This window comes from Pezoporus occidentalis, unplaced genomic scaffold, assembly GCF_034315485.1.
Source record: "Pezoporus occidentalis ecotype Australia unplaced genomic scaffold, CSIRO_AGI_Poc_V1 ctg102, whole genome shotgun sequence".
Taxonomy (NCBI): Eukaryota; Metazoa; Chordata; class Aves; order Psittaciformes; family Psittacidae; genus Pezoporus; species Pezoporus occidentalis.
The window spans coordinates 761,271-785,455 of NW_026912801.1; the positions used below are offsets into that span (position 1 = coordinate 761,271).

The following is a 24,185-nucleotide window of genomic DNA, read 5'->3' on the forward strand; positions in this document are numbered from 1 at the left end:
ATACAATCCCAGACTATGCAGAAACGTCTCTCCACATTCACAAGCTATCAGAAATGGCTGTGCTTTTGTGAGCTCCAGATAAAGCTGCAGCATGCAGTCTGTGTAACAACGGAGAGGAAGGGTTCTTGTGCGTGGCTGAAAACCTGGAGTGATCTGGCATCAATGACAGCACTCCCAGTGCTTTGAAAAATTAATTTGGAACCAGCCATCAATATAATCATGTCTCCTAAAGTAACTTCATCGAGGAATCTGTAGCTGGTTTAATATGCGAGAATGTAGTCATGAAACATTAAATAATTGCCTTGCTGGTCAAACTAAAGGGCCACTTATCTCTAAATTAATCTCTAGTAATGTCCAGTAGCAAATCTTTGAAGCAAGTTTTATATGAAAGAGGAAATTAATACATCTTTTCCTTTATATATTCTCTCAGCCTTCAGAAATCAGTTTAAAGATTTCCTGAACTGAAGGCTGCAGTGACTGCTGTGCTTAATAGCTTCCAATTTGCACATCCTCCATGAACTTAATCCCTTAGGGATTAATTTATACTCTTGGCTTCCGCAACAGCTTGTGACAACAAGCTCTACAGCTTGGGACATGCGGGAGCGCTTCCTTCTGGTTTTAAACTGCCACTTGGTAACTCCACTGCTAGGTCCCCTCCGTCCTTTGAGAGGCAGTGAATGCTCCTGAGATGACTGGTACAGAGAAATTCAATGGAGAATGAAGTTCTGTGTCCCTCAGCCATCCTGACCAAGATGAGAATTCCTGGTCTCCTTAGTCTCACATGCACGTATGTGTATTCTGTACCCATGACCTCTGCTGAGCTGCACCTCAGCGGTGCTAACAGAGCCTTTCACTCTCCATCACTCAAGCTGTTGCCTCAGTCAAGCAGAAGAACCTTTACAGAAGGAAACACACAACACTCAGCTCACAGTGTTGCACACAAACCACAAAACTACAGTGCTCCCCCAAACCAGAGGTTAAAAAAACAGTTACTAGAACCAGTTCTTACTCTTTCAGAAAGATCTAACCCAAGACACCCCTTCCTGACAGGAGCCATTACCTCCACTACAGCAAAACCTTTGATTGGCCGTGACAGCAGTGGCTGGTTGTCCAGAGATGTGACTGTGTACATGGATCCCACATCAGACACAGACGCTGTTTCTACATTGTCCAGTGGCTCCCCGAGGCTGCCGAGGCTGCCAAGGCTGCCAGTACTGCAGTGGGAAAGATCCAGACTCTCCTGGCTGGAAATGACGTGTGGCTCTAGCAATCCTGGTGGGATGGCCAGTTCCAACCCAGCTTGAAACTGGTCAACTGAGATATCACTAATGGTCCGGGATATGCCCTGTGAGCTGCAGAGGGAAGCCTGGCTGGTGGATGCGGAAGCACTGACACTCATGGCAGGGGTGACGCTGCTGGAGCTGCTGATATCCAGACTGTCTGCACTGCTGGAAACAGTTGGTTTTTCCAGTTCAGTTCTGCACTCTCCTCCTTCTGCTTTGTCCTTAATCTTTTTGGGATCCTCCTCCTGCAGAGGGATGTAGATCTCATCTTTGAAGACTCCACCATGTGCATTACATGCCTTTCTGATGGCACTTCTGACAGTGCTCTCCTCCAAGTGAGTTGGTATCCCAGAAATGACGAGCAAGCGGCTGTGAGCTGTGGGACCTACCAGTGCCTGACATGCATCTGCTACAGCATCATTTGTCACTCCCAGTCCTTGTGGATCCTTCTTCGTTAGGTGTCTGAGAATTATAAGCAGAGTCAGCGCTCTATGAAACCATAACATATCCTCAGGCTTGCTTCCTCCTATACTGAGGATTGCAGCATCTGTGTCAGCTGCTCTGGATGAAGACCGTTTGCCTGAAGACGATGTCTTCTCCCGCTTCATTTTGACCTTCTTCCTCTTTGACAGCAAGCTTGGACTCTGTGGTGTCTGTCCTGGAGAGGATGAAGAGGAGGATGAAGAGTCACTAAGATTTGGGGCACTTGTCGAAGACATCACATTAGCTGTTACGCTCATATTGATAGGTAAGGTTACTTCTGCTACAGCAAGGCAGACTTCCATCAGAGCATGGAAGTAGGTTGAAAATCTTCCCTGGTCAGCCACTCCAACACCAGAACCACTGCATGCATTTCCAGACACCCAGTTTTGTGTTTCTTCATCGTACAGCTTGTGAAGTTCTGACTGCAGGGCCATCAGCATAGCCAGGCAGGGGTTCAGCTGGAGGGCAATAGAAGATGACAATCCTGCTGGATTCTTCTTCTGCTCCAGATTGTGAATTTTACGAAGCAGCTCAGCCAAGAGGTGAAATATTAACTCCTTCACACATGCTGCCATGTCAGTTGTCCAGAGAAAGTTGCCTGTGTGTGGAAGATAAGACATGGGAGTCAGCAGTATTTCACTGTTAGTAGCTTTATAATGAGTCGCAACAGTAACATTAAGAAAAGCACAAAGAAACGTGATTTCAGCGGCTGCATGTCAGCAGCCAGCCAGCCAGAAAGGCTATTCCAACAAGTGCCTATCAACAGGGAATAGCTGGAGTTTGAAGATAATTTCAATATTTGCTGCAATTTTTCATTTTTCCCCAAACTTTCTGTCTGAACCAGCACATTACTGGTGCTTATTACTGAGTACATACTGCAATCTCACCTAAAAATTCCACTACTTGCAACAGAACTGAAGCAGGAATAGTATCCAGCTCGTCTTCTGATTTTCCATCCCCATCTTCCAATTTCCAAGTTAACAGCTGCTCTGTGAATGCCATTGCCAGGGGGAATTCAAGTGGAAGAGAATGCAAGACCAGCACAGCTCCAGGAGGAGGTGATACTCCTAAGCAAAGAAGTCAAAGACAATACTTATCATGACTCCAGGCATTTGTAAAGTAAAAGCAGTAACACAGCTTTTAGGATTTTTTTTAAGGCTAAATTTATGCTAAGTGAGAATTTTCTCTATTAAGTACCTTATAATAAACAATTAGGAGTGTTTATCTATAATGCTACACTTGTAATTAAGTATAATAATTATAAAGGTACAGTTTGTTTACACAACATACAAAATAGATTTTCTTTTAGCCTGTACATATCTAAATACATATAAGACTTTCACAAACCCATTTTTTGTAGTATGATGCACATGATCAGTACTGAGAAAAGCATCAGAGATGCTGTCGTTCAGCAGAAGAACTTAAGAACCTCTGATGGAAAGTTCTAAGAGCTTATAGCCCTCGGTCACCTTCACTTCTCTACATAAATCACGCTCTCTCTCCCTTATGCTGGAAGAGTTAAAAGGGTATTAATGGTTGCTCCCACTCAAGGAGCTGGCATGACCTATGTGCTACTATACTGCACATAAATTACTCTGCATATGAAAGGGCTCTACAATTACTTACAAAAAGCAGATCCTGACAGATTTAACAGAACTACCAAAATCAGTCAGATGGAATGCAAAGTCTACAAAACCATGCTTTGCTGGTTAAGAATGAGTGCATATTTCTGTTAGGACATGTTTCTTAATACCTTGTACAAAAATGCTGTCATAACCAGTGGTGGGACTGGTGATAATATAGGAAGGGCCTACAGATATAATGATGATGCTTGTTCCACTCCTGAGAATACAGCGAAAAAGGGAATTTAATTTAATCTTATTGTTTTACCTAGTTTGATGTGGACCTTGTCCGTAGGGGTGATCACTGAGGGGTACTGGTTGGTTGTTGGGGGAGGTGTTAGGCCTGTGTTGGTTGGAGAGGCATCTCGAGGATAGCACACTGCCTCTATTAGGTTTAACTGACCATTCCTTTTGACTTTATGGCCAAGCCCATAGACAAGCACTCGAGCCCAAGGAGCTTTATACAGGGATGAACTAAGGAAAGAGCAAGAAGAGTTTGGTTAGACTGTAACTAGCTACTAACAATCCCAACCCAGTCACAGAAGATGGAACACTCTGAGGCATTTATCCCACCACCCAGAAAATGAGCCTCTGAGAAGACAAAACCAACTACATAACTCAGGGTTCACAGAGGCTCAGTAGCAAATCTTTCATCTTGGCCCCTCAATTACTCACTCTTTGCGGAATCCAGACTGACTTTCCTTACAGGACACAATTACAAATGCAGCCCCAGGAAAATTAACATCCATATTGACCTTGGATTCTGAAATTGGGAATTCTTCAGCAGGAAATTGTTCTGGTGCTGCCTGTAACATAACATTTCATAATGAAAGCTCCCAAGCAGCAACAGCAGCAAACCACCTCCCTGTTCTGTTTTCAAATAGAATACAGCATTCTAAATACTGACATAGTGTGAGGCCACTTCATTTTAATATGATCCAGAGTATTGCTCTTACTTGTGTTTTCAGTGTGCCCACTGTCATCAGGATAGGGATACAATCCATCCAGAGAAACAAATCAGCATGAGGGATGTATTATGGAAGTTAGAATCACACATAAAACAAAGGCTGCTCAAAAAAGAAAAACACTGCTCATAAAACATTACTAAGTGTTTTACCTGCAGAAAGGAGCAGATCTGTTTAGTGAGGTCTAACAGACTCTCCTCTCCTTGATGCAGCGTCCGAGTGATGGCAACAGTGAGCCACTCTCTGATGGCTTGTGAATTGCCCTGGTAGAAGAGGTCTGTGGCAGCACAGTTCTGGGAGTGGACACAGTGTTGCAGGGACTGGGCCAAAAGAATAGAGCTTGAACTGATTGTTCCATCTGCAATAACAAGTAAGATGTGACAAATTTGGAGATCAACACGTTTATGTAGCCTGTAAAACAGACAGCGGAAAGAGAAGTTTTAAAACACTTCAGGTTACAAAGCCTCTGTTTTCACTCCTGAGCAAACGTCCTCCCAAAGGTCAGCAGTAGAAAGGCTAGACTTGCACCCCTAACAAAGCTGGCTGCAGATGGGTTGGCTCTCTAAATGCCAGCTGTGCTTTTCCTCTGCCTCAGGCTAACCCTTGGGGAGGTTTCTCACACGCACAGAGCTGTGGGCTTACTTTGTCCCACCTACGAAGGCAGATGTCTTGCAATTTACTGCGAAGTACAATGAGGACATGGAACCAGAAAAACCCTCTTCCCCACTCATTCTAGATGAGGTAAAAGCAGCTTTATCTCCTCTCAAGCTTTCCCCATATATGAACAAGATAGCCTTTGGGTGACCGCAAGTGGGTCGCAAGCCCTGACATCTCATGGCTGCCACCCTGGAGCTAATGGGAGAAGACAGAGAAAAGCAAAGTGTGGCACACAAAGGAGTGGGCAGTTCACCAAAACACCAGTTTGGAAACTGTGGATAGTGGCAGGATTTGAATTGGACAGATTGTAAAGAGGGAAAACTAAATAAAGTCCATGCAAAGTAGTGCTGTACTCTGCAAGAGGATCTTTTACAATGTGGCATCAGTTAGAGGTAGCCAAGTTTCAAAGAGGCTGGAGGAGGGAACAGGACTCTTTCCAATGGGAAATAATTACTTTCAACTATTAATAGCCTATATTTAGCACTTCCTCCTTATGCTCCAGCCACACAGATTTCATTGCATGCAGAATAGCTTCGTCACGATAACAAGTCTTTGTTAACACTCATGAATTAGCCAAAGATTCTTTTCCATGATTCATCACATGCATTCCCTAACCAGATCTGTGATTCCAGTGGGAAAAGGACAAACCCCTTTGTGAAATGAAAGGAGCTGCATTTTGAAAACTGAGACACCCAACTGGTATTTAGTTTTACTGCCCTGGATTGGAACTATAAAACACTCTCAATTCCTTATCAGCATCCCGTATGAATGCTCCCCCCACTCCCCAATAAACAGAACATTATCAGTGACAGAGAAACAGAAGGACACTGCATGGAATCTTAGGGAGGACTCTGAACTCTCTTGAGCACTTGTAATTAGATCCTTAGCAAGAATTTCAGTTTAGTACTTTATCACTAAAGTTAGGAGCACATTGAGACATTTTCCAGACACCATCAGTATTTAATTAATCAGTAAGTGACAAATTCATTAGACTTTTCTGTCCCCAGAAAACTATGGTACCAGAAGAGAGCTGGGACAAAAACCAGTGTTTACCAGGAAGAGGTGGTGCAAGCAGTTGATTGGATAGCAGCTGCAGGTGCTCCAGAGTGATATCACGGATAGCAGGAATATGGAACAGCCGAGTAAACATATGTGGAGATTTGGGAGCAAAGATATTGAGGAGAGCCATGCGGCAGTACAGCTTGGCCAGGGAAGCTTCACTGCGCAAAAGCTCTCTGCAAAACACAAACATCAGAACATAAAATTGCTTCATCACAATTAAAATAAGCCCTAACCAGCAGCCAAACATACATACACTTCATTATTTAAGGCTTAAGTAGACCCAAATCTTTCTTGTTTGCTCAAGATAGCACTCAGCCCATCGTGATACCAAATTAAAGCACCTGAATTAGAAGCCAACCCTCACAGTCAGTCAAGAGTTCTTCAGCTTCTAGATAGCAACTGACTGATAGTACAAGAAACCCAAGCTTCAAGGAAGATACCTGTTGTACCAGCACTTATTAAAACACTAGCACATGGCTAAGTAAAATCCTTCCAAGAAGACAATTGTAATACATTTCCTTTACTACAAAAGCACCCCCAGAAAACTCAAACCCCACTACTCATTTATACATTCAGATTTAATGACTCTTTGTCAGCTTTAATCCAACAACCCCAATAAGATTCAGAAGTTTCCAACTGCTTAAAACAAGGCTGTAGTAGTTAACTGTGCTATAGGAAATGCTATAGATCAAGTCAGATAATACAAATGCCTTCTAACTCCATTTCTTTTCCTTTTTTTACCTGTGAATTTGGATATTGGTATTATCCAGGGTAACCAATCCATTTGTTGCAGTCCTCCTATAACCAGCTGGTGGCCTTTCCAACATGTCAATAGGATACCAGTATCTCACCAGAACTCCTTCACTTCTGAGATAAGTCTCTACTTGGACCAATTCATTTACCTGGAACACCAAAACCAACACTGTCAATAAACAGTCATGGTAATACCTGTTTCCTTCAGAAAGAGCACCACATCAGCATTCTAAGCAGTTCAGTCCACTTAATCACATTTGCTCACAGATGTGTGAGGCTGGTACATTAGAAGTCCTCCCAGAGTATCTTTACTCACTGAATCAACATCCAGGACAACACCATGAAGACCAAATGTCTTCAGCATCCCTCGAATAGCAAACTTGGGTAAAGCTGTTCCCACAGCACTGCTGGTGATGTTGTTACTGTCAGGAGAGCGAGTCACCACTGTGAGACCTGGTCAGAAAGGGACAACATGATTTTTAGGGTGCAGCTTTTTCCTCAGATGGGCAATTTATGCAGTAGATCCCAAGTACCAGAGCCCCTCAGTTGCTATTTTCCCCTCAAAATCCTTTTTCCCGATCTTACCTTTTCGTACTTTATCAATTGTAAATTTGTTTGCTTCATCTTTGATATCCTCGATAGTGGGAAGGTAGAGGTCTCTTGGGATGCCACCATTTTCCTCATAGAGGAATTCTACGGTTTGTCGTGCTATATCAACCATTCCTGGTGGACAGAAGGGAATGCCTGTTATTTCCCCAGCCATCTGAAGTAACTTCTTATTCTCATTAACATCATAAGCTGTCAGGCTGACAGACAGGGGGTAGAGCTTTCCTGAGATACTTGTATACTGCTCATCGGGGCTCAGAATTCCTACTTTGCTCTTACTGTGGCTTCCCCACAAAGAGGTGGTCATGTTAGACCTGTGTTCATTTACAAATCCAAATTCTAAGCACCTGATGAAAACACTGAGTACTTTTTTCTTCAATTTAGATTTTGCAGCCCTTAATATAGTAAAACATAAAAGAAACGCAGGTGTTGCCTCCATTCACTCTTACTAACATCGTACAAGACAACATGCATTGAAATAAACATGGCCATACCTAACTGCAAAGCTCCTTTAATCTGATCCAACCCAGACTTCCTCTCAGCCTCATTACGGAATCTTCTTCTAATTGTAGGGAAAACTTTAGTTTCCCAGGCTTTAACCAACAGGGCATAGTGATCCTCCTGAAAAGACAGAAGTTACATAGAAAACCAAGAAGAAATAGAAGTTAACAGCCACTATATTTTCCCTAAGGAAGCAGGGAGAACCTTTGTGCAGCGAAACTTAAAAATGTGAGTTACAAGATCTGCATTTAGACTACAAGTTACAGCAGGCAGAGCTTGCCATGTTCCTCACCCGGGGAATGTCATCGTCATCATCATCATCACTTTCATCATCTGCAATAGGAGGGGGATGAGGATCGGGGCCTGATGTGATAAAGTTCTCATAACTTAGCTCCATTTTATAGTGGCAAGATGTGTCACTGTCATATTCTGCAAAACACACAGGGAAATAGCGAGATCATAAGGCACTAGAAGACATGCTACAATATCCATGCAGTTTTTGTGTTCCATGGTCTCCAATCAGTCTATGGAAGTCTAAGGCATTTTGACACAGCATAACCAATTGGCTGATTCAATCAACATCTTATTGTATTCAGAGCCCTGATAAGGTAATTTCTCGTTATATTGCATTAACTGAGAATAATTTGTGCATCTCTACAAAAGAAAGACCAAAGAAAGATCTTTTTAATTGCCTTGTCTAAAATCTAGTCAGTATGCAATGCCTATCATACTTCTTAACCTGAACTGGCAGTATCTAAGGACTGCAGCAAAGATATGCTTAAACTCTATTTAACTGACTGTAATTTCCCCTGAAAGAGATTTAAAAGAAGTTAATCATCACTTTACGTTGTTGAGCTGTAGCAACGGCTGCAATTCTACATGGAGGTCCATGGGTCCCAGGATCCGAAGCGATGCTGGTGCCAGCATCATTATCACTATCAGAAGCCATGGCAAAAGGCAATGCTTCAAAATTGGCACTGATTTCTTCAGCGAGGTCAATGCAGAGATCAGCAGCGTTCCTGTGAGCCTGTCCTTCAGCATAGGCAAACTGGCGAGATCCAAAGTTCGCACGGACCTTTGTGTTCTGGAAGATGAACATAAAAGCATTGAGATGAGCTGTGGATTGTTTTGATCCTTCTCTTTGCTCTTTTAAAAACCTCAGCCAAAAGGAGAAACTGATTACATCTCCATGCCATACAGCTTTCCCAGCAGCACTAGCTATAAAACTGGCTGCAGCAGGGAAAGCAGTAAGCTTCTAAACACAAACTTCAAACTTGCCTTTCTTCTAGCTTCAAGATACAGCACAATTAGCTGGTATTCTTTGAAGCAAGGTCATTGCTGGGAAGGAATACTAATAGAAAGGCTACTAGCACAGAATAATGCTATCTTGTCAAGCCATTAGTGGTCTGATGAGATGGCATTTCTGCTCATTAGTGTCCTAACAGGAAGGTTGAAAATGATGGCAAAGCATCTATATGCACCTAGGAAGGGTAAAGGAACACCTCAACCTAACTCAGTAAGGGTAAAAACTACCACTCTACTTTTTTATAGATACATGAGCAGGCACAATACTTTCTATATAATTTTAATATATCTGAAAAAAAAATATGTATGAAGCAATGTATTTCTGTTAAAAACTCACCTTTTTCTGAATGTGGACAACTGGCCACATTCCACCAGAGACATCTTCTAGATAGGGCCCAAGTCGCTGCCCACAGTATGTAAAATAAACTCTGCCTTTAGCTGGCTGCCCTGGAGGGGGTGGAGTCCCTTCTGTTCTTTCCCACCCAATTCCTGCTACATCCCCTGCAGAAAAATAGAATCATCCAAAGAAGAACATGGATTTAATCTTTTTTTCTCATCCACTGTTTCCTTTACATTTAGAGGATTTGCTTATCTGGTAAATCAGGAAGTTAGCTGTACTCTTACGTACCAGGAGAAAGAGTCACATCCAGTCTAACACTCTTCCACTGTAGCAGGCTGGAGCCATTGTAATGCACTGCTCGCCCATTGCTGAAAAGTAATGCAAGGAGAAATTAAGAAGAGCACTGAAACGCACGAGGATTACAGCTCACTATCTACTGAAGTCCAGGTAGCTGTGATACTGGTAACAGGCAACTCAACTCTCCTTATTTTGATAAGGAGAGACTCTACTTCACCATTTTAACAATGAAAACATACATGTTGCCTACTACAACATGCTCACAATCCTCTTCCGTAAGGAGCTTACAAATGTACTGAGCAAGACCGTGATTTCTGATGTACATCTCCAACGTACTTGTGAAAGAGACAGGTGCCCACGGGGTTTGTCCAAGCACCATCCCGTTTTTCAGCTTCTGTAGCAAAGCCAAATGAAACTATTGGTCCAGTGTCATCATCTGTATCTCCATAGGAAACTATTTCAATTTCCCAGTAGAATGATGGTGCCTAGAAACAAAAATGATAATTATTTTAAAAACAATTACTTACAAATCTTAGGTAAAACAGGAAGTTTTCTTTCTCTTTTTGTGTACTACTGAACGTTAAACTACACACACTGTTGTACAGGTTAAGTTCTCACCTGTACTGGAACTGGTGAAGTGGCATAGATGAATGTGCCCCGAGGAAGTCCCCCACCTGCACTAGGATCAGCCAAGAAGGTCACAGCAGTGAGATGTGATGAAAACATGCATGCTCGCACAGGAGGAAATACTCTTGATGGGCTCCAAGTGATTTCTTTGGGCTACAAAGAGGAACAGAGAATTTTATTGTACCAATTACAGTTGATGTCTTCTACTGAAATCCAATAGCACATTCTTTTATGAAGTGCACATTTAATACATCACATACAATTACCACAACTGCAACCACAATAATTCCCATTACAGAAATTCACATTAAATGGTATGTTTAAACACAAATCCAGCCAGTTTGGCTCCAAGACCACAGGCAGACTCTCTGCACCCTGTGTCTGGCTTCATTTCCAAGGGGCTGTATGCTCAGCACTGTTTCTGTGCTCACCTGCCTTCTGTCTGCTTGGAGCGGAGGAGGGGGAGGCCGAGCACAGTCACGATACAACATCCGTAGCCTTTCACACTGCATTTCTACAACAAGGAGCCTCTCCCCTGTAACAACAAACCAAACAAAGCAAATCTAGTTACTGGAGTCCAACAAGGCAATCTTAATACCAGTAAACAGAAACAAATACATTCAGAGATCTGATCAAATAGTCTCACCTAATCAAAAAAATTAAGGACAAAATCTAATGCATACAAGCAATTGTTTTCCTCATGTTTAATACATATTTGGCTAGCAAAGACATTACTATGTTAATTAAGATATAAAATTCATTTTAGTGAGCAGGTTCATGACCCAGCAAAAGCAGGAAGTCAAAAGAATTTATGCCTGCTGTCAAAAAATCAGTACCCTTCCTCTTACACTGGAGATCATACTGACACCCTCATGTTCCCACCCTGACATCCTTCACTTCAGCCACTTTTCCTCTAATGAAAGGCTCTGACATGTTCCTAAAACTTGCCCTTGAACTAAGACTTCTGCTGAGCCCATTGCTTATCCTTAAACAGGAAAGGAAATCAAGAGCTCAATGATCAGGAATATAAGAAAGCATTGTAAATACTAGCAAAAAGGTTATAAAAAGAAAACAGAAGTGATAATGTCAGGGAATACAGAGTAAGTTACACTGGAAGCAAGAAAAGTGGAAAGGGTTTAGAAGTGTAGCAGTAGAGAACTACTCTCAGGACTTTCATCTTCTGCGATACACAGGATAATCATGTTCTGGTCTAACCTTTGTGCCTGATGTTTAAAATGATACAGGGTGATGACTAGCTACTTGTGTGATAACAGCTCTGCAGCTATGACAAGACATGCTGTACCGTGCTAGCTATCAAACTCTAAGTAGCTGAAAGACAAAACAAAGCGAAGTGATTTTAAAAGCTGTTATGTCTCTGAGTACAACAATGAAGCTTCAAGAGCATGTTGGATACCTACCAGGGCTGCACTCCTGTGCTACCAAATTAAGAACTTCTACAGCAGCTGGACACTGTTGAATGAATTCTTCACAGAATGAGCTGTCTTCTAACAGCTGAGCCATCACCAGGCATGCTCTTAATGGAAAAATGATAGGTTTAAAGCATTACAAAAGTGTACACAGAATTCACCTTTCCTCTGCTTCACAACGGTTACTTACATGAAGCATTTGCTACATGCATTGTCAGTATTACAGGGGGACTTTATTTTTGGTGCTCATTTTCACAACATTCGGACAATAAATGTACTTTAGGAAGCAAACAAGAATTGTTGCCTTGCCTCCTGCTGTCATATGTCAATGCCCACAGATGAAGAAAATATGAACCCATGCAATTTCCACCCCTGGCAGTGTTCAGGGCCAGGCTGGACAGGGTTTAGAGCAACCTGCTCTAGTGGAAGGTGTCCCTGCCCATGGCAGGGGGTTGGAACTGGATGAGTTTTAAGGTCCCTTCCAACACAACCCAGGCTGGGATTCTATGATTCTAAGTTCTCTTGAATCGTTTGTGTACACTATCAAAACAGACTCACAAAACCTGGTTCTTGCACGAAAACTCACCTGGTTCTTATTTCAGCAAGAAGCCGGACCACTGCCATTACTGGAGTTGAGCCATCTCCTGTTGCAGGAAGTGAGGTGTGAATAGATAGACTTCCCTCCTGAGGGAGCAACATGGACTGGACTGCCTGTACTACCTTCTCAGTAATGGACAGTTTATGAAGAGGCAATGCCTGATGGTGGGGGGGCACGGTAAAAAGTTAAATTCAAGTAGTTAGTTTCTAAGAAATAAGGGTGTTTTATTACCTGGAGTTAATTCTCATTTTGTACTACCACAAAACCACCACCAAACACCAGTCAAAGAAAAGAAAGTAAGAAAAAACAAACAACCCCCCCAAAAACAACACAGTATGTAATGAAACATCTTTAAGCACCAAGAAGATGAATATCCATGTTACTTGAATGAGAACTTACATATAGATATTAAGAGGCAATCTTTACAAGTAATCTTTAAGCAAAGATGAAGCAAGCTTTTTACATGCTGTAGATTAATTGTGACAAAAAAATAATTGATATTATACTTAATATTGGATTCTTAAAACTACCGTACCTCAGACCTTGGAACACACAGCCTAGATAATGGAATAGTTAATGTGTCTGATGCTTGTGAGGTCTTTCTACTGTCTATACTGGTGGGTGGAAATTTGACCGTTGCTATACCTTCTTGTTCATTAATAGATGCCACAACTCCAATGCTTCCTGCTATTCCTTTACCTAAAACCTACAACCAAAGAAGGTCTGTGTAAGATTTAAGGCTTTCCAAACAAGAAACACTGAGTGTAGAACCCCACACCCCAACTCAACACAGAGCTGGATGTTTTAGTAAACAGGAGCAACACACAGTAGCAGTCTCCACAAGTGTTATTTCAACTGCTTCACAACCACAGACAACCTGCACGCTGCTTCCCAAGTACGCCAGAGCAGGTAAGACACCATCAGAAGCACCAATTCTCATATCAGATATAAAATGTGAATGGCACTGAATTACCTGAACTTCAGAGCCTATTTTAATTGTCTCCTTAAAGCCACCCAGAGCACAAAGGGCAGCTACTGCCTGCCGAGCGATTCTCTGAAGTTTAGCAAGTTTCCTTCCGCTGCTACTCCCATTCTCCAAAATACTCTCTGCATATTTCCCAAGCTGTGGAATGTACATCAGAGCCCGAGACAGAACCTCAAGACAGAAGCAAAAAATAGGCAGAGAATGACTTCAAAGCACAATTCAAACAAAAACAATGCCCCAAGCCTCCAGCCCACACACAGCCTCAGAATTACTTTTGTTCTTTAAAAGAATTATGTAACTTAGAATATTCCATGTTCTCTGAAGTGCAAACATCACAGATCTATATACATCATCTTAGCAAAACTCTTTGCCCAAGGATCTAGCCTAAGCAACAGATTAGTTGCTACAGGTTTCAGAGGAACATAAAAGCAGAGTAGAGCCCTTTCTAGCCAACACTTTGGACCTTCAGAGGGTCATGGCAGAGAGGACTGATTAGCAAAGGTAGATTAATGACCCAGTGAAGGCAAGATAGCTCCCTAAACAAACAGCGTTACTAATTACTGAAAAGACTGACAGGTGAATTAGAGAATAACTTATTCTCTGAAGCTGGATAGTTTTTGATTACTTATTCTGCACCATCTACCAGAAAAGGCTGCTTTGATGCAATTATACATCCCAGTTTGAACTGAACTGGGAAGGAGTAGCTTAGGAAGTTGCTAATAATAAAGTCCTCTCAACTACTCAGTACATGCTTGGTGTATTATTTGATAGTTAATCTTCCGTTTGCTTACTTTTTCAGCAGTTGTTGTCCATATCTGAGCTGCATTTGATTCTGGTGCCATCAACAAGCTATGCAGCAAAGCGATGACCTCTGCTGCCATGCTGTTTGCAACATGACCACTAATGAATGGCCTCACAGGATCCGTCCTACGCAGGGTAAGAAAGTAATTTGCCCATTAATTTCAAAACAACAGAAGGAAAAGAAGCTTCAATTGTCAAGAATTTAGAGCATAAAAAAGGGAAGATTATTTTCTGGAGCACTACGAACACTGGTATATAGAAAAGCAGGATTTAGATTAATATAGAATCAAAGTGACCTACCTGGCAAGCTCAGAATTCCTCTCTCTGCAAATAGATGTTTGTGCAGTCTTCTTTTTGTCCCCAGTGGACAACCCACTGGTAGTTTCTGGATTGACAGTTTCTATGGGTGGCCCAACACTAACTATTAGGCCAGACTGTGCCCACTTAGTTGCCTTTCGAAGAGCTGCAGCAGCTTCTTCTGTAATCACTTCACAACAGCCGCTCTGCAAACAAAATTGCCGTGTAAGACAAATACTAATGTTAGCTCTATTTGGCCATACTGTGTGATGCATTTCATTGTCTTCCCTCTGCATATGTAAAAGTACAGAGAACACATCAAAACATCCTCCTGTGTATTAGTCACAGTCATAAGACAAATTCTTTCTGTTGCTTTTTCTCATCTAAAAAAAAGAGATCAGAGATCAATATAGATTCATTGCCTTTAACATTCCATTTTTAGCATAACAGTATAGTTTCTCTGATCAAAAAAGCCACATAGGAGTATCTCTGGTGCAAATACTTAGGAACTTGTCTGAAAATATACATGAAAGTTTAATTTAAATACTATCAGTGTGCATTAAACATCTCAGGACAGAGAATATTAAAGGGCTTAAAGATGACCTACAACGGTTGGAGGAAGCATTAGCCAAAATCCTTTTCCATCATTTAGCCCTGTTATTTACATCAATAACTTCATAATGCTAACAATACATTTAAAGTTATCTTTCTGAAGAGTTCTGTAAATTAAATAACATTAAACAAAGCGGATATAACATCAACAAAAACCAAAATTGATTTGCCATCAATTTTTACGATGTTGAGTAACTCTTTAGCTATTTCTTTCCTTACTTTTGTCATGTCTCGATCCATTTTCACCACTTTCTCCATATTGGCTCCAGTTCCCAGTCGGAATGGACGACCTTCCGAGCTACTATTGGAGTGAAAACAAAACACATCAGCTTTGTTTTCACTGATGTTAAAAACAGCTGAACTCTACAGTTCCATTTCATACATTATGTGTGGTTTTAAACTATTTGAAAGCAACCCTTGCAACTGAATTGCTCAAGAGTAGTAGAAATACTTCTACTTAAAGACAAACCCAACTGCACTATAATTTACAAAAGGAATTTAATACTATTGAATGTAGTCATTTGCACAGCAATTTAACCTTTCCCCGTTAAAAAGAAGCATCATGCAATGTTTTTTACTGAACACAAATGCCTGAGTTAATCTTTCTCCCACCAATACCCAGTAGCTGTACCTTTTAGTACCATTTTTAGGGCCTGGGTTCAAAACCAGCTTGGAGTGGGGGGATGAAACAAACAGTACAAAATACAAGAGGCGATGATGTTGGCTGTTTGACATTCAGAGATCTCAAAAAAACAAGTGTGCACAAAGAATACTAAAGAAGCTGTAATAGGAAATTATTATCCAGTGTATGCATTATTAAAAGCAATGCTTTTAAAGCCATTTTGCTTTGACAGATCTATTAGTTGGTCCTACATAGGCTACAATACAATAACAAGATACATTCAATTTTTTTGATGGAGTATTGTTCAAGTAGTTCATTTTTCATATCGCTGTTTTCAGACAAATCAAGATATTTTTATGCCCCTTTGCTTGTGGCTTACATGGCTTGTAAGCGAACCAAAACATCACACTTCATATCCTCCTCCTCCTTTTAGACGTGTGTATACCCTGCTCTTGTTTCAGCTTTGCTGCTCTCATCACTGCTAAACAGTCTTCCACAAAACAGACAAGTCCAGGAAGCACTGGGATTTAGTCTTTCTGCCTCACCACCAATTCAGTGTAGTGGTGTGCATTTTATCCAGGTAACAGGATGCTAAGCATCAGCCCCAGAAGCCATTTTTGCATTATGTTATTATTTTGCCAATAAACACAAGAAACTAGGAAGACATTTTGCTTATGTCTACAATGCATTTTTCTATACCTGTAACACTAAAAAAAAAAAAAAAAGAGAGGAGAAATGGAAATGACAAAATTGGTTGCTAATTCCAATCCAGTGAGTTAAGAGTACCTTAGTAATGGCTGAAGGACTTCATGGGATGACTGGTCTTCCCGTTTATGAATAAAAATAGAAAGTTTACCATCCACTGCCTCACTTTCTTCTCCAGGATCTTTATCACCTTTTATGGAATTTTTAGGGCTGGCTTTTGCCAAAGTAGTGTCTGGCTCAGAGGCAGTTGGAGAAAGAACTGTCTGGCACCCTTCAGTAGAAAGGAAAAAAAGAAAAACAAAAGGAATTAAAACACACAACCATGAGTTCTATCAACAAACTTTCCTGCCCTTGAAAGTAATGCTAACACACCCAAGATGAATCTAATACATCACTGTGACACTCAGTCTGAGAACAGTTAAATGAAGAGCCAGGTGGAAAGTCACAGATATGTCCCATCTTAACACTGACACATCATATACCTTTTCCTACTCGAGCTGTCAGTACAAAAACTCCTTGCAGAAACATGACCTGCTTGGCAATTTCTCAGATTAGCATGACACTAGAAAGATGCTGGTACCTGGGACGACATAATCTGCCAGTTTAGCCAACAGCAGAGAGGCAATCTTGGAGGCTGGGTCACTGGGATCATCCTGTTCGCTGTTCAGAGAGGGTACTGAGTAACTCCAGGGAGGCAACTCCACATTTCCACAGTCCTCAACACTCATGAGAGGCAGTGCAGCACGACACAACTGGAGGATTATAAGGACCAACTTTGGAGAAGGACGCTGATCCAAGAGAAGCGACAGAAGCTTGGACACACAGGCTGGCTGGCTCAGGATTGCTTTACCTATGTGACTCCTTAAAGGGATTAAACACCAAGACTGAGTAAGTGTCAGTTTAGAATGATTTTGAAAGTTATCTTACCTTCACTACTGTGAAATATATATATATACATAACCCCTACAGAACCCCCACCTGCTTTCATACACAATAAAAAATAGTCCAGAGGCAAAGGCCTAGTACCTTGACAGGTCATTAAGAAGACTGAGAACATCTTGTAGTGCATCATTTCCTGCAGCTTGGTTACCACAGCACTCTGTGGCTCGGGCAAGGTGGTTGGTAAGAAGGCTGGAGACCTGGCGAGCCAGACCAGAGTGAACAGCTTCTGTGGAGCCACCTTTAACAGCAGTGCAAGAATACACAATTGGAATTAACAAAATGAATGGACATGTCTACACATTCCTTACGCATAAACTGAAATTAGCAAGTTTTTGGTCTGCTATAGCAAAAAAAAAACATATAGAAAATGCCTTTAATTAAAAGTAAAACCTGATACAACATCTATGTTCCATCAGCCAATAGCTACACATGTATGAGTTTGTGTTATGGCTGAATCCTATCACAGACGAAACCTGTCAGGGACCACTCAGGGCCTCTGGTTATGTCTAGACAGAACCAAGTGACAGACTTGTATATGCAACATAAACACTCCCACGAAGAGGAAAAGAACTCCTAGAATTAAAAAAGCATCAAGAAAAATCAACTTATTTTTGTATCCACTTGTGTGTTCTGAAGAACCCACACAGTACTGAAGTCATGGTGAGCAAATGGCCTATTTTAAATACACTTACACCACATCTCAGGCACTTAAACAATTCTAAAGCACACAACAGAAACCTATTTGGCAGTGTTCCTACCTTCTTCCTTCTCCCATTCAACACACCGATTGGCCAGCACCTGGAAGGCAGCCCAAGCCATGGTGGCCACCTTCTGTTTCTTGGTCTGTTTTTCATTTGAACTGGATTCTGTCTGACTGCTTAAACTGCAAAGCCTGTCCATAAGCTGTACCAAGCCGCTACGTACCAAACATTTCTCTTCGCTCCTGTACGAGAAGAGATATTTGGATGTTACTTAAATAACTTTTCAGTCACCAAACAACAGACACAATGAAAATACAGAATGTGCTGTTAACTCAGCAATTAGTCACTTCACTTGGCAGAAAGATGGTTCTGCCTCTCCCTTGTCCTCCCAGATAAAATTCTGTACTCTAAGCAAATTTAACAGGATGTTCTCAAGATAATCCTCATTACTCCCCATCCCTGGAAGTGTTCAAGGCCAGATTGAACAGGGCTTTATGAAGAAAGGAAGTATGTATATACTAGGTAATATTTCTCCCTAAGGCAAAACCTATTAAGGATGCCCTCCTTCCCTTTCTGCAGGAAACACTTTCATACCTTGTGTAAGGTATAGTGCATAAGAGGCCAATGCTATTTGCACAAGCAATGGGGTAGCGAGCACATAGCGAGACCACAGACGTCATTGTCTCTCCAAAAGCTTCCTGGACTTGTTCCACCATCCCGCCACATGTGAGCTCTTCAATTCTGTTGGTAGTTAGAGATTTGAAATGGTAGGTTTTCTAGGTTAAATAAAATGAAAATACTTCCAAATATAGCTTTAAAGAAATAATCAGCACATATTCAAAATTACCCAAAAAACAGAAGTAAAATTCAAATCACTCCATGCTTTAATATCAAACATATGTAAACAAGATAGTAGGATCGTTTTATTTCAAACAGGACCGAAATTTGACCACAAACAACACAAAGTATTTATCAGATTTAGTATCAGTATCAGCCTAGTCTACCACTAATACCTAATTAATATGAACATAGAATTAAGACAGTAAGATACCTTTAGACATATCTGTGGACACATCATCCAAGTATGAAAGGAAAGTTCATCTACTATCAAATAAAAGCATTTTTTAGAAGTTTCTGCCTTTTAACCCGACAAGCACCAAGATGGTTGTTGGAAGTTTAGTTCTACAAACTGGAGCCCTCACAGCTAGTCACTCCTCATGGTTTTAATGTGTGCAAAGCAATTTGCTATCTTCTACAGAGACTGAAACAATTCTTTTCAGAGAAATAAACTAACCTTGGTCCTCCCTGCAGCACCATGGTCACCGGGCCTACAAGATGTGTCACACCTCCAACCCGAACAGCTGCTGTCAGCAGCTCTCTCATGTGCACCAGGGCTTGCTTCCTCGTGTTCCCACGTCGCCACCTCGTCTGAGCAGCAAGCAGAAAACTGCTGCTGGACACCTATGAGGTTGTGTTTGGTTTTGTGAATGAGACATGATAAAACACTTCACTTCCTTGTGAAAGTTTGAATTCGGAAATATAAGGATTTAGCACATTCAAAAAGACATACCGCTTGGTCAGGATTTGTCCCAATGAAAGCAAAGAGCTGCCCCAGCAGGACACTGTACGTAGGTTTATCTCTGCTGTCCTCGATGGTCAGTGACTGGAGAAGAGTAAAAGAGCTACTTCTGTGGCTGGTAACGTGGCGGCGCCTATGAGAACACAGGAGAGTTACGAGGGGCAGCAGTAAGCCAGGCTTTGTTTGCAAAGACTATGATGATTTTAACAACATAGGCCACATTACTGTAAAGCAGCTTAGTGGAACAAGCCCTCGCATACCTTTGACTTGATCTAGCAAACTCGATATCTTCATTACCAATCATTTCCAAGTCGGATGGTGCTGACATACTGCGAAGGAAGACGGGCTGGCGGACGGCGTGAGAGATCACTTTTGTTTCAGATGCTGATTTACAGGCTGCAGTGTTACACAAGAAGATAGAATGTCACTGCTGGTGTAGAAGTACAAGCTGGTTTTAAAATCAGTGTGGACATTCCAGTGAAAGCTGTTAACATCCACCAGGGAAAATGCAGCTTAAGCAAGAATTTGCAACTCAGTTCTGAGGACTTTCCTGTTTTCAGGTATTGTATCAAGTTAGATTTGATGTGACCAGGTTACACATTTTTCTGCCAATAATTCAGGAGACTAAAGTTTAAATTCCACTTATTATTAACCATACCTTAATTTACCATCATTACAGCAATCAGAAAACAAAGACACAACCTCATTTACTGTAAACAAATTAATTTGATAAAGTAAGAAAGAGAAAAACAATTAATTTTAATTTAAGTGAAAGAGGGAAAATAAGAGAAAAGGAAGAACTTATCTCTTCAGAAAAAAAGTAAAAAAGCACAATGTTGATCACAAGATGTATACCTGGAGTCTCTGCAGGGGTACCAGATATACTTCTTGTGATCCCAGACTGTGCTGCAATAGTGACGTGCAGCAACAGCTCTGCTCTGTTCATCAAGCTCTTCACAAGTGTCTTGGTTTTCGCTAGGGGATGAGAGGTCTTCTGTATCAGCGAATTCACCTCTTGAAAAAACTTCTCCCTAAGATTATGAAAGAAAAAGAAGCAAACTCAATTATGTTTTAATGGCTTCTGTAATAACATGCTACTGTGAGAAAGGTTCCTTTACAGAAGACATACAGCATCAATCTGTTCTATGCCAACAAAGTAGAAAGCAGAAAAAATGAAATAAACGATTTGTTAGTAAGTACCTGTAGGTACTAATATATTTAACACAAATACTCTACAGCTGCTCTTTTAAGTACCTTTCCTAAATGGTCCACTCCACAGCCAGCTACCAACCTTAATGCCAGGACCACATTCTCCAGATCGCTTCCATCAAAAGAAACTTCTTTCATTGAACACAGAAGTTCTAGTTCTTTCATCTTGCTCTAAATAAAGTGAAGGAAAAGGATGAACATGTGTTGAGTGAGCAGCATGAAGCAGGAGCACACACACAGCAGCCACAATGCTCACCTCATTGAAGTGATAATCATAAAAGAATGGGACATTGTTCTCCAGCTTCCCATGCATGGCGTCATCTACCTCGTTCTGCCATTTCTGCTCCAGCTCAGCCACACTCTAATAAAGGGACAAAAATAACACTTATTGCAGTTGGTCACCTTAAGGAGCAGAAGAAATCTTAAAAGGAGAAATCTGAGTATATTCTGTATTTCTGCGTTTCTAAAAATGCTGTTAATACACCTTTATTCTCAAAAAAAGCCTTCTTGGTTTATGTATTTTTATTTTTACCTGCAATTGTCTCTCCATGGCATTTAGCTTCTTAAAGGTCTCGCCCATAATTTTACAAAGTAAATCATATTCTTCAGCATGTTCCTCCTGATACTGGAAATTTATCAGGGACTGGAGTGCATCAACCAAATTCAGATGTTTTATCACACATGAAACTACCATCTCCTCCATTACTTCTGGCTGAATCACATCCCTAGGGTTATAGGTAAAGCCAAACTGATTAAGCAAGAATAATGGACAAACTTTAACAATTCAGATTTACAATTCACTAGATGCTGATTTACAAACGAGCATTTATAGACTATTAAACTCATACCATCATACACATCAGACATGCCGCATCCTCATTTTGCTTCTTTAGCTCACTTGACACCCAACATTAAAACAATAAAAGTCAAGTTAGAGCAAAACAGTAACTACTTACTTTATACTAGGTCTAAATTGAGGCCGAGCACGTCCAGAAATTTCCCTGAGTTTGATCATGATTCCTGGAGGCAGCCTAATTCTGGGCAGATCAAAATAGTGTCCAACGGGAGGCACTAGAACATCAGAAGGGTATGTAAATTCTCTATCTTCATCTATAGTGAGAGGCAATGGAGAAGGACTTGGTGTAAGGGCTGGAGATATGACACCATTGGCTTCCACCTGCCACTGGCACCTGGAAAAAGAAATAAGAACAGATTGAAAAGGGCTTTTCTTTCCTCCTAACTCTTCCCCCATTCAGAATGATACACTACAAGGACAGATTACATATTAATATATCAAATCTGGCTTGTACCACGCATAGTCCAAACCTCCTCTATCTGCTCTAGAGAAAACCGCTCTTCTAGAGAGTATTCCCTTTGTTTTAGGCAACACAGAACTGCTGAACAAACCGCAGGAAAAATTATCACAACATCACCTTAAAACACAAGACTTGAGCACAACTACAGAAATCCCCTTCCATCAGAAAATAACCCACAATGGGACTCAGATCAAAGTTACTATCTTTTTACCTTTGTAACAGTTTAGATCTTAAGAGCTCTTGACAGGTTTCTTCATCTTTGGTAATTTCTGGTCCATTGTATAGTATTCGCAGCATAGAACAAGCTAACACAGAAAGGCCAAGTGCCAGGTCAACTAGGAAAGGCAACCCTCCTGACACGTCCTCTGAAGACTCCTGTAATAGGAACAGTGATAAGTTGCACTCAATCAACCATGAAGTCCTTCCCCAGTACATTTCAATACAGGTGATTTTATATTTATATATATGTAAGACTATATGTACATCTGTACATAGCTATCTTTTATATATCAATGATGTGTCTTTTACACAGAGGTATAATGAAAAAATGCTTAACAATTAAAAGCAACATATAAGAACAATCCATTATTTTCCTGAACCAAGAAAAAAGAAAAGATAAAGTCATTTTTGGTTCAGTCGTTCTTTGGCTGCAGGTCTGTCATCTCACAGGCCTAGTCCTAGCTTCCTGGTAGAAGGATTTGTTTCATTTCATTTGATCCCAGCATCCCTCCCCTCTCTTCTTCATAGGCTGGAATCATTATTCTCTTTAAATCCCTGATTTCCAGGTTGTTACAAGATACCTATCCCTCCAAAGAAATCATGCTCTACAAGCAGCAAGAGACACTACAGTGACTTCATCCAAGTCCAGCGTCAATGACAAGAGATTGATAAGATGTATTTGGTAATTACTATCTTCATAAAACCCTAAGCCATGCCACAGTCTAAAGTAAGTAATAAGAAACAAGTAAGCTTTGAACATTAACTTCCAACTTCGAAGTACATTTCTATTTGATCTGGAGTGTGTTACAGACAGAAGACAAACAAGGCTGAGCCTTTCCCATGGAATCTGTCATGTTTGAGTACCTGTGCTCGAACAGTGCAAGCAAAGCCCCACATGGCTTTGTCTGGAGTGTTGTGCTCACGACCACTCCGCATTTCAAAGGAGAAGGTGACTGTATCTCCTTCCACCTTCAAATTTTGATGGGGAGGAAGGAAAGAAAAAAGAAGAGACATTTAAGAACTGAGGCAAACAAACAGGTTTTTCATTAAAATGGTTTATTTTATGCATTCATGCTTTTAATGACATTTAGATAGGTATTATTTTCATCTCTGATTAAATGATCTAAAGTTCTTCCCTTTTTGTACGGATATCTTTAAGTGGACAATTTGATTTTAATTTTGCTGCTGGCTAGCTACAGTAAAACAGTAACAACCACTGCACTTGTAGAATTTATCAGCCTGTATTGCTTGGCTTTGATTTTCATCAGAACACTTCGATTGTTTGTCTGCAAGAACCCACACAATAACCAACAGTTCTCTTCCTGAGGGCAGACAGACAAGCTCTTCAAGGAGAACAACATCAACACATTAATAGAAAAGTTTGCTAAAAGGCCAGTATAAAAGTCTATGTCTGAAAAATAAATGAAATTCCATTAATTGTGAACAACTAAGTGCTTGTTGGAAACTGCTTTCCACTTTATTACTTTTTGATTTCTTTTTGAAATGATTTTTCATTATATACTTAAGGCCAGTTTTAGTGTGGGACAATGCAGCAGCACAAACATGTAAGGAAATAAATGATGCCGCATGCAGAGGGAACACACAGCAAAACTACTGAAATACTGAAGTTTCAAGAAGTTTAAGGGATTTTTCTGCCTTGCTTAACGGCCA

At 40.9% G+C, this 24,185-nt stretch overlaps 1 protein-coding gene across 8 annotated transcripts in view; it reads right to left on the minus strand.

Annotated features, from left to right (window-relative positions):
* The window catches only part of HECTD4 (HECT domain E3 ubiquitin protein ligase 4), a 70,935-nt gene that overhangs the window by 12,010 nt on the left and 34,740 nt on the right, over positions 1-24,185 (minus strand). For all 8 annotated transcript variants that reach the window (XM_062614959.1, XM_062614978.1, XM_062614948.1 and 5 more), the window contains 39 exons: positions 23,379-23,483; positions 22,507-22,670; positions 21,936-22,169; positions 21,512-21,704; positions 21,236-21,340; positions 21,062-21,150; positions 20,626-20,801; positions 20,031-20,166; positions 19,762-19,903; positions 19,486-19,652; positions 18,786-18,932; positions 18,249-18,433; positions 17,575-17,728; positions 17,129-17,409; positions 16,630-16,819; positions 15,441-15,522; positions 14,613-14,815; positions 14,303-14,438; positions 13,500-13,682; positions 13,062-13,232; positions 12,515-12,684; positions 11,920-12,035; positions 10,933-11,036; positions 10,493-10,654; positions 10,211-10,359; positions 9,866-9,945; positions 9,575-9,738; positions 8,779-9,016; positions 8,225-8,361; positions 7,926-8,052; positions 7,411-7,548; positions 7,142-7,278; positions 6,814-6,974; positions 6,064-6,245; positions 4,506-4,711; positions 4,064-4,194; positions 3,657-3,862; positions 2,654-2,833; positions 1,061-2,364 (listed from right to left, as the gene is read on the minus strand). In XM_062614959.1, coding sequence (XP_062470943.1) covers positions 1,061-2,364; positions 2,654-2,833; positions 3,657-3,862; positions 4,064-4,194; positions 4,506-4,711; positions 6,064-6,245; positions 6,814-6,974; positions 7,142-7,278; positions 7,411-7,548; positions 7,926-8,052; positions 8,225-8,361; positions 8,779-9,016; positions 9,575-9,738; positions 9,866-9,945; positions 10,211-10,359; positions 10,493-10,654; positions 10,933-11,036; positions 11,920-12,035; positions 12,515-12,684; positions 13,062-13,232; positions 13,500-13,682; positions 14,303-14,438; positions 14,613-14,815; positions 15,441-15,522; positions 16,630-16,819; positions 17,129-17,409; positions 17,575-17,728; positions 18,249-18,433; positions 18,786-18,932; positions 19,486-19,652; positions 19,762-19,903; positions 20,031-20,166; positions 20,626-20,801; positions 21,062-21,150; positions 21,236-21,340; positions 21,512-21,704; positions 21,936-22,169; positions 22,507-22,670; positions 23,379-23,483 — 7,335 coding nt within the window. The remainder of the gene's footprint in view (positions 1-1,060; positions 2,365-2,653; positions 2,834-3,656; positions 3,863-4,063; positions 4,195-4,505; positions 4,712-6,063; positions 6,246-6,813; positions 6,975-7,141; positions 7,279-7,410; positions 7,549-7,925; positions 8,053-8,224; positions 8,362-8,778; positions 9,017-9,574; positions 9,739-9,865; positions 9,946-10,210; positions 10,360-10,492; positions 10,655-10,932; positions 11,037-11,919; positions 12,036-12,514; positions 12,685-13,061; positions 13,233-13,499; positions 13,683-14,302; positions 14,439-14,612; positions 14,816-15,440; positions 15,523-16,629; positions 16,820-17,128; positions 17,410-17,574; positions 17,729-18,248; positions 18,434-18,785; positions 18,933-19,485; positions 19,653-19,761; positions 19,904-20,030; positions 20,167-20,625; positions 20,802-21,061; positions 21,151-21,235; positions 21,341-21,511; positions 21,705-21,935; positions 22,170-22,506; positions 22,671-23,378; positions 23,484-24,185) is intronic.